At 33.3% G+C, this 10,328-nt stretch overlaps 1 protein-coding gene across 1 annotated transcript; it reads left to right on the top strand.

Moving 5' to 3' along the window:
- Positions 1-5,429: 5,429 nt before the first annotated feature.
- LOC107806805 (uncharacterized) lies at positions 5,430-10,049 on the top strand. The gene is made up of 3 exons (XM_016631045.2): positions 5,430-6,736; positions 8,285-8,827; positions 9,649-10,049. The coding sequence occupies exons 1-3, from the start codon at positions 5,831-5,833 to the stop codon at positions 9,745-9,747; spliced, it is 1,548 nt and encodes a 515-aa protein (XP_016486531.1). The 5' UTR covers positions 5,430-5,830; the 3' UTR covers positions 9,748-10,049.
- The last annotated feature ends 279 nt before the right edge of the window (positions 10,050-10,328 follow it).

The following is a 10,328-nucleotide window of genomic DNA, read 5'->3' as shown; positions in this document are numbered from 1 at the left end:
AAAAACTCCAAGTCTTTGAACTTCTCAAACTTCTGACGAACTTTTATACTAATGCGACACTTAATGCCACACTTTATGCGACGCACTAACACATTTTGCTCCAACCCATGCGCTTTCTTCCACCTTTCATATGCAACACCAGTCCACGAGCTCCGGATGCGATCCCGATTTAATTCTTTGGTTTTTACTCAAATTTCAAAGCTCCAAATTATTTGATTTAGCTCAAATTTATCTTTTAAACTCGGAATCATTTCCTGCAAGGCATAAAACACGTAAAATGTGCAAATCATCATCATTTAAGTTCGAACACACGTAAAATACAGTAATTAGAGTGTAAACTACGACTAAAATACGGATTTCTAGCCAACTATCAATTGGTAAATCTAAAAATTGATGACCTTTAGTTTAATTCGATCATGACCTTTACCATGCAACTAACCTTCTTTATGAACCTTCCAACAAACAAAATAGAAATTGACCATAAAGTTATCTGTTTCTAAGGCTGCTATCTATAATGCTATATGGGAAAGAAATGTGGCGGACAACTGACTTAATTAGTAAAGCTAAACAACATGAGGATGAGTTTACGAATCGACAAATAACTTCACTTCATTAAAGATTATAGATGTACGATCTCTCTCTCAAAAAAAGAAAAAAACATACCCCGTTGAAGACGAGAATGAGGTACAAGTTTTAAGTTTTCAACTCATGTTTAGCATAAACACCTGCAATTAGTTTTTGGTCTATTTGATTAATTATACCTATTTTTAACCATCTATTTATAAATATCTGTGAAGGAATAGAATTTGGAGAAAAAAAGAAACAAGGAGGGGAAAAGAAAAGGTAAAGACCGACAAAAAATGTATATTTAAAAATAAGAGGCTAGCTCCTTAATTCCTGGCCGTTCTTGTTTCTTGATATGACCAACCATATATTTATAATCCAAGCAATGATATTTTTATGCCTAGAATGAATCTAATAAGGTTTGGCACTTAGATTTGATCTCAATAGTATTATGTCGAATTACTGTTTGTCCAGCACATTTCTGGACAGAGTATTGTTTTTTTTTAAATTTTTTTATTGAATTAAGGTAGTCAGAAATTCATGTGCTTTTCCCACGATTTAGACGAAGATGCCAGGAGAAAAAAGGTTTAAAGTTCCAAGAAATTTTCAACTTTAACAAATAAGTTGGTCTCTTGTTTGTGGCATAATGATCTTTTGATAATTATATTTTATTGAAACATATTCATGTTATAAGCAGTTGACCGTGACACGTATCAAATTCATAATTCCAAAAGAGGGTTGATAAACCTTGTGATAAATAAAGGAAACAACTACTCTTAAGAGAGTTAAATGAAAAGGAGAGATAGGAGAGTTGGTCAATACATTTTTTACTACAATAATGGTCGTATTCGTGGTAATTTATTCGCAAGCTGAAGCTAATTATAATTCTCAAATATAAATGTTACGGGTTCGAGTCATCGAGAGAGAGTAAAGTTAGAAGCTCCTCGGAAGGGTTAAAAAAATGGATGAAGATAACTTTATTTTCTTTAAGTGGTTTATATGAAGAAAAATATTAGACCTTTCTTATTAGTGTATCTATATATATTTGTAAGTGTAACGGAACAATCAACCCATCTCTCTTATTAATTTCCATCTATTTTCTAGTCATAGAGGGAAATTTTTTGAACGTTCCCTTTTTCATTTTTATTAAAATCTATTGTATAGTTTACGCAGAAAATAGCAGAATTGATAGAGACAACAACGAAAATGAAAACCCACCAATTTTGGCAGTCTTTATGGTTACTGTCAACACACACAACACATATAAGACGCACTGAACCAACCCATCTGCTGAGCTAATTATTCAAATCTATCCATTTTTAATCTTCTTAATTTTCCTGAAACTAAAATTTTAGATTAAAATATTTAGAAAAGTGTGGTGTATTGTTTGGATTGTTGGATAGATATAAAAGCAAACGGTAGTGACCAATTTCTTTAGTTGGAATTAAAATAAAATTATTTATTTATAGTGATGAATTTGCATTTACAGACACAATGAGGTAATAATAAATACAGTGTTCTTTAATTTAATATTTCTCCAAAAGGAACGTGCAAATGCTTCTCTGAATTTAATTCTGATCTCAAAAAGCCAGGCGTTAATGCTTTCTCTAGTTCAATGTAGCTTGAAGCAAAGTTCAGTAACCTTGCCTGCCAAAGTTTTATTAATTAACAGATTGTGAATTTCAAAATTAATTATCACAAATCAAACACTATATAACTAACTATATTAGGTATACTATATCAATTCACAAAATGCTAAAATAGAATCATAAAAGTTGCAAAATTGAACTCTTAAAGGTGTGTTACTGTGTTTGTAAGAATTAAATCTTTCTGGACAATGTTTTTCATAAACAAGTTAACTTTTAGTACGAATGTTTTTTCACGAAAAATATTTTATTAAAATGAGGAAAATGACTTATACCTCACTCACAGACCAAAGTCATTTTCCTTACCATTATCATAATATTTTAACTTCATATTACTTATTCCAACTTAGCTTATAATAAGTTATTCTAATTAATATTTTGTACTTAAACTTTTCATCAAAACATACTCTCCGATTAGTTAATATTATTAATCCTTTAATATATATATTTTTTAAATAATATTTTCATCTCGCCAACTAAATACATGTGAAAATATTTTTCCAAAAATCATTTTCTATGTAAACATAAAAAATAAAAATAAAAATAAAAAAATCTTCATACCACGTACAGTCACACACTCTATTTTTTTTTATTATTATTTTTTTATTTATAACGTTCATGTGGGAAAAAAAAACGAAACCGAACTATATGGCACATTGGCAGTCTAAACTGGAAGAAAATTAATGGAGAGTAATTTATGGGTTGTAGTTGGCGTATTAAAAGAGTGGCGACATTTATTTATTTGCGAAACCCAAAGGTCAGCCGTATTCAAAGTGCGGTGCCATTGATTTGTTGCTCTTTGCAGTAAAAAGAAGGCAAAACGTTACTAGTATAGTAATTATTTGTTCACACGTAAACCCTCCTACAAATTACAATGCATTTGCAGTTCCTATGCATTAATTAGTAGAGATTTATTTATTTAATTAATTTATTGGGTTTCATATTAATTCATCTTAAAGAAGTAGATGCATGATTGAAAGTTTGGTTGGTCTGAAATACCATTATATTTACTATCTTCTGATAATAATAATAAATAGGGAATTAGAAAAAATATTAATACTATTCAGTTACAACTCTCTATGTTATGAGGAAAAAAGAAAAAAAAAAAAGGACTCTCTATGTATAGTTCAAGCATAGGTCTAAGTCTAACTGGCAAGTGCACATTCGCTAATTATGCTTTTGATAAAAATGTGATCTTGAATTCATGTGAGCTAATCATTTTATTTTATATGATGATAATAGCTTCAAAAATTAGAAATAGGAGTATTATCTAATCCTTCAACGATAATAACAATATAATTTCAAAATTGAAGTTTGGGGAGGTAGTAAATATGCAGTCTTACCCTTTGTTGTTTGTTTATTATCTAAAGATGCGTGAATGAGAAATGGAGGGAAAGGATTTACCCTTTGTTATTTGTTTTTTATCTAAAGATGTGTGAATGAGAAATGAAGGGAAAAGATTCGGAGGGAAACGAAAAGTTTGAAGTATTACTTTTACTAATGCATTTTCTCTCATTCGAAAATGAAAGAAAATCCAATGTTGGACTCAGAACTTTTAATTCTTATGTTTACGTTTCTGTTTTCACTTTATTTTTCGAACACGGATAACTAACACCCTTATCTTGTATAAATAAAGAGGTTGTTTCTGATAAATCACAGCTAATCCTTGTTTGTCAATTTATATGAGTTTTTATATATAACCCAGATTTACCATTTTCCCAAAAGTATCACCACTCTTTGTATCTTTTACCATCTCAAAACAAAATTTTCCAAATGAATATTTAAACTGGAAATTACGTTATTTTCCCACAAAATTTCCTATTTAAATAAAGTTTATTTCCGACATTTGGCAGGTCCATAGATTTAATTTTTCCCCAGGTACATGGATTAAGTGGGTTCACAAGGGGATCAAATCCCACCGACCCCAGTAGCCAATACTCAATACTGCATTGTCTTTTTCCCCCTCAATTTATTAATTTGATGACACGCGTCACCTTGAAACTTCCTCTTTCTGCCCACACAAAGTACACTGCTTACTGTGTGAGAGACAATGAAAGAGATAGCGACCCGACAAAAAAAGTACGTAATACTCTATGATAGTATTTTTTTTTTTTTGGGGGTTTCACGCGTACACGCATTCAAACCTGACTATATCGGATTCGCATCGAGTAAAGCCTCATTCGGAATAAGCGTTTTCTATCAAATATTTTTTCATACACAGAATTCGAATTCGAAATATCTAATTGACGGGAGCAGCCCTAGGTTTTTAATAAGGAATAAAAAAGATAATTTATTATACAAAGTATTTTATATTTATGCAGAATTTATGAAAGAATATTAAGCGTGTAATATGAATAATCTATTTTAATATAAACATTAATTATGTTTCTATAGTTCGAATCAGTCACTTGCAAATTAGACCCAATAGGGAACTATTTTTCCTTACACGAGTCATATAAGTGACCCAAATCTAAATTAATTGAATTCATAAGTTTTAAATATAGAAATTAGCGGCAGTGAGTCAAATTGTCTTTTAGTATGTCCACTTATCGTAAAAGTTTTGACTATAGAAATTATTATAATAAATAAAGTGAAAATTTCCCTTTTGACATAGTTTACTTATGTTTTAAATTGACTTCTAAATACACCATTCAAGGTATAATAAGTGACAGTTAAAAGTACTAAATGAAAGTAAGCAAGGATTTAAATCATATAAATAAAAATTATCTCAAAAGATTTTAAGATGTATATTATATGGCAGAATGTTTTCTCAAGAGATCCAACATTTCTCAAAATTAATTTAAATCTACTTTTATAACACACTATGGAAGGAAAAGGATATAAGTAAGTGATATTAAAAGTTAGATTTGTCTAGTTGGACTTGCCTCCTCGTACAGTTTAGTCTCCAGTGAAATTTGCGAGTTGTTGTATAATGAGTATGTTATCCAATATAAATTTAGAAAGATAGTGATGAATTTTTCCCAAAATTTTCTAAAAAAATTAATTAGTTGGTTATGAAAATTACTGTTAAATAGTGCTTTTCATATAGTTAAATTTTAAGATATTTGTATTTTATAACCAAAAAAAATACTCCAGGGTTAGTAACATCTAAACATTGAAAAAATAGGAGTACTATGTTTTACCTCTCTTATTACGATTTTAACTATTTTTGGTGACATTAAGCTAAACAAGAAAACAAAAATCAAAAACTAAAAAGATGACACTTTAGCTAAAGGACTCTCCTTTTCTTCTCTCTTCCCTCTTAGCTGTAGCTGAGAAAAATCAGAAAGAGTGCGGCCTCTTCTCTTCTCTCTTTCTTCTTGATATCAGCAATTCCCCAATGCATGTTGTTTTCCTTTTTCTCTGAAACCCCTTATGTATTTTTCAGTCTTATCTCTTTAGTTCCTACCCACATATTCATAACCCCCTCTTCTTCTGTTTTTTTTTTAACAGATCCAACAGCCACCTTCTCAAAATTTCAGAAAAATACCGATACCGAAATACTAAAATTTTGGCTAAACAAATACCCATATGGTTTTTTTGAAACATACTGGTAAAGCTTGAGGAATTATTGTTAGTTTGAGGAATTATTGTTTTTGGGTTTTGTAAAGGGAGCGAGAATGAAAGTGACCCAGAAAGAAAAAGATTCAGAAAAAATCATCTGTTGGGATCATCAGATGAGAAGTTCTTCTTCTGGGTCACCATTTGGTTTACAAAATCGAGCTTTGCCTAAATTAATGGTGTCGCTTATCCTCTTTGTTTCTGCCACTTATATTGTTTACACTCTCAAGCTTGTTGATGTTTCCTCTAAACCCTGCAACAGCAACGACATCGTTTTCACTCGTAACAGTCTACTCCTTCATTCCTCTTCCTTTAATTCCCCTAAGTCGATCCAGCCCTTAATTGTTAACGATGAAGAAAAAACGGGGCTTGAACATATAGTTTTCGGCATTGCAGCGTCAGCAAAGTTGTGGGAAAAAAGAAAAGATTATATAAAGCTATGGTGGAAACCGGAGGAAAAAATGAGAGGTATTGTTTGGTTAGATAAACCGGTAAAAACGGTAAAAGATGACCGGGGAGCGTTGCCGGAGCTGAGAATCTCCGGCGATACTTCCCGGTTTTCGTACACGAACCGACAAGGTCACCGGTCGGCGATACGAATATCGAGAATTGTTTCGGAGACTTTAAGGTTAGGGATGGAAAATGTGAGGTGGTTTGTAATGGGAGATGATGATACAGTTTTTGTAACCGATAATTTAGTGAGGATTTTGAATAAGTATGATCATAATCAGTATTATTATATTGGGAGTTTAAGTGAGAGTCATTTGCAGAATATTTATTTTTCTTATAGTATGGCATATGGGGGTGGTGGATTTGCTATTAGCTATCCTTTAGCTAAAGCTCTTGAGAAAATGCAAGATAAGTGTATTCAAAGGTATCCTGGGCTTTATGGTTCTGATGATAGAATGCAAGCTTGTATGGCTGAACTTGGTGTTCCTCTCACTAAAGAAATCGGTTTTCACCAGGTTAGTTTGGTTTCCTATTTTTATTTTTTTATTTTTTTATTTTTACTTTTCTTTTTTGCGTTCTTGCTCTTTTTGCCGACAATGCATTTACTTAGGGATGAATCTTGAATATATGTGTTTGTGAGTTTTATGTTTTATGTACTGTCAGTTTATTAATTATTTACACCACCGGATTAAATTGATTTACTGGTAAATCTTCATAGTAAATCTGATATGACTACCTAGAAAGTAGATTAATAACCAACTATAGCTTGTTGCTGTTATCTTTGGTCTCTGTTGTTGTTGTTGTTACTGATCTACCTAGAAAATAGATTAATAACCTACTATATAGCTTCTTGTTGTTATCTTTTTGGTCTCGGTTGCCGTTACTGATCCATTGTCTCTTTTCGTATTCTTGAGCCGAAGGTCTATCGGAAACAACCTCTCTACCTGCTCTCTACCCAGGTAGAGGTAAGGTATGCGTGCACAATAACCTCCCCAGACCCCACTTGTGGGATTTTATCGGGTTGTTGTTGTTGTTGTAACCTACTATGCGTGCACAATAACCTCCCCAGACCCCACTTATGGGATTTTACCGGATTGTTGTTGTTGTTGTTGTAACCTACTATAGCTTGTTAAATTGAGATGATGGTGTAAAATTGTTTACACTATCAGTGCATATATCTTAAATTGAATTTTTATTTGTATGATTTGTTTTTACCATTTTCACATTGCAATGTTCTCTTGAAATAGTTATCAATGTGGGAGAAAAACCTGGCAACATCTCACATTGTGGAGTACTTTTCACTGCATTTTCACTATTGGTAGTGGGGTTTTCTTAATGAGTCTTAAAAGACATCACATGTGTATCTGGTCACTACAAGTCACTAGAGGAGTCTGTTAATTTTGTGAATTCTGGGACAAGTCAGTATCAATTGTCACATGTGCGCCAAACTCACAGAAGAAGAATGCAAGAGTGGTAGTAGAAGTTTGGAGACTTCTATACTAACTTAAAGTTGACATTTTTATGTGAATTCCCCAAATAAAAGAAAGAAAAAGGAAAGAAAAAAGAGGTTCCTTTAATTTGCAGATTTGAGCTAAATCCGTTTTCTCGGAAGAATGTGGTTGCTTGTATTGTTTTTCTCCTTGTTACTCTTTTGATATTCTGCTTGAGTTGTCTATGAGAAGATATTTTTATGTTAATGACAAGTCTGAGTAATTAGGGGCGGAATGCAGTACTTGTGCTGGTGAATGCAGGATTTTGCTTTTTTTAATTGAGGGCATAAAAAAGTTTAATCAGTCGCCATGTTCGGATCTTATCATGTCCTAGATGGGGTCGTTTGTATTTTGTCACTATAAGCAGAAATACCTTGTAATCTGTGTATTCTTGTTTCAGTTTGTGGCTTGTGCATCTATGAATTTATTGACAATACAGTAGCTTTTAGTTCTTCTGTTTACTGCATCGTGGAAATTGCTGGTCCAGATGTAATTGTGCCTGTGCTTTGTACCTTGTTAATGATTTAAATAAAAGCCTATCTGACTATGACTTTCTTTATTATGGCAACACAGTATGATGTGTACGGGAACTTATTCGGGCTTCTAGCATCACATCCAATAGCACCATTAGTGACATTGCACCATCTTGACGTGGTGGAGCCAATCTTTCCTAATGTGACTCGAGTGCAAGCTTTACAGCGTCTTACAGTTCCAATGAAGCTTGATTCGGCTGGTCTTATGCAACAATCCATTTGCTACGACAGAGCTAATGGTTGGACCGTGTCAGTATCATGGGGATTTGCAGTTCAAATATTCCGTGGCATTTTGTCTCCCCGGGAAATAGAAATGCCGTCAAGGACCTTCCTGAATTGGTATAAAAGAGCAGATTATACTGCATATGCTTTTAACACGAGGCCAGTTGCGAGGAACCCATGTCAAAAACCTTTTGTGTTTTATTTATCCCATGCCAAAATGGATCCTTACAACAACCAAACAGTGAGCCAGTATACTCGTCATCGAGTTCCTCATCCAGCATGCAAGTGGAAGATGGCAGACCCTGCTGATGTTGATCGCATTCAGGTTCATAAGAAGCCTGACCCACATCTATGGGATCGGGTAAGTTCCTTTGGTTTATTCACTTATTTTTGCTTCATAATCATCAAGGGAAGTATGTTACCGTAGTGTATTTTGATGGTGTTCTTGGGTTGGCATACCTGTACTTTGTATGATATCAGATAGGAAAAAAGGTATATAACAGTAAAGGATTGTCTTAAACTGAAACATATATATTAGGCGGAATACATTGATAGACCTTTAAACTTGCCAGCATATTTCACGTAGACACTCTTAGGATTGTTCCAATTGAGCGCCTGAACACATGATAAAGTATTCCTATTGGACACTTGGTTTTCATTTGTTGGGGAGATTTTGGAAAAATGGCTCTTGATTTTCTTTTTTAACGGAGCAGGTTTTTTGTTTAATGGAGCGGGTCATATTTTTAATTAATTGGGTTCTTTTTTCGGATTTTATTTTTGTTTGTTATAACTTATAACAAAGGCTTATATATATGATATGAATAATTAAAGGTGGCAGCATATTTTTAAGTTTTTAGCTTATCCGCATAATGGGCACTTGAGAACATGCACAAAAGCTTTTCATAGGTTTGAGCCCATATAAGTGTTTAATAGGAACGCTTTATCATATGCTCAGGTGCTCCATTGGAACACGGCTTTTAGTTCGAGTGTTTAAATAAAATATACTGACAAGTTTTAAGGGGCTGTCGATGTATTCCGCCTATATCTTATTAGCTGACTGAACAACAAGATGGGAGCAGGTTAATGCATTTGCAAATAGCAAGAAGTTACATTCTTGTTCTTTTATTTAGATAGCCACTTCGTGTCTTCATATTATGACTGGTGTATATTGATTTTGGCCAGTCTCAAAGGAGGAACTGCTGCAGAGTCTTACGCTCAAAGGCGAAAAGCATGGTGGTGGATGTCGGTGTCTGTAGGGAAGGTGAAGTCAGTGAAGTATGACAATGTATGCCTCTCGAGCCTTTCCTCTACACATTCTCTCCGTGTATTTTTCTCGTGATTGATTCTCGAATGCATTTCTTCATTTGTTGAATTCACGTTAAATTTTCTTCGATCCATCCAAATTTAACTTATAGCCACTACATTTAGAAAAAAAAGATGAGCTAATGTAAAATATCCCAAAGTATATACTAGATGTCCTTATATGACGACTAGTGTAGCATAGTTCTTTCTTCCTTTCTGGGTTCCAAAAGTCTTGTCAGTTTAATTTTCTGCAATTTAATTTAGAGGTCTTATTTTTCTTCCTTCCTAGTGGCTCCCTCTTCCTTTTGTGGTATCTTTATATGCATGTGCTGTATAACTTGGATTCTTCAAGACATGTTTAGGGAACAAGTGCCTTTTCAGCGTGGCGTATGCCCGACACGACAGTTCAGGTGCCACACCTATGTCGGCACAATACTAGTATGGGTGTGAGTATGTGATTCATACCGGATCTGGTCAAATAATTTTGGGTACTTTGACTATGACGGGCAAAAAAATTCGAGATGAAATATAATTTGATTCCCGAAATCAGAGCCAAAACT

Source organism: Nicotiana tabacum, chromosome 23, assembly GCF_000715075.1.
Source record: "Nicotiana tabacum cultivar K326 chromosome 23, ASM71507v2, whole genome shotgun sequence".
Taxonomy (NCBI): domain Eukaryota; kingdom Viridiplantae; phylum Streptophyta; class Magnoliopsida; order Solanales; family Solanaceae; genus Nicotiana; species Nicotiana tabacum.
The sequence above is the reverse complement of the archived record's forward strand: the minus strand, read 5'-3'. Positions and strand labels throughout refer to the sequence as shown.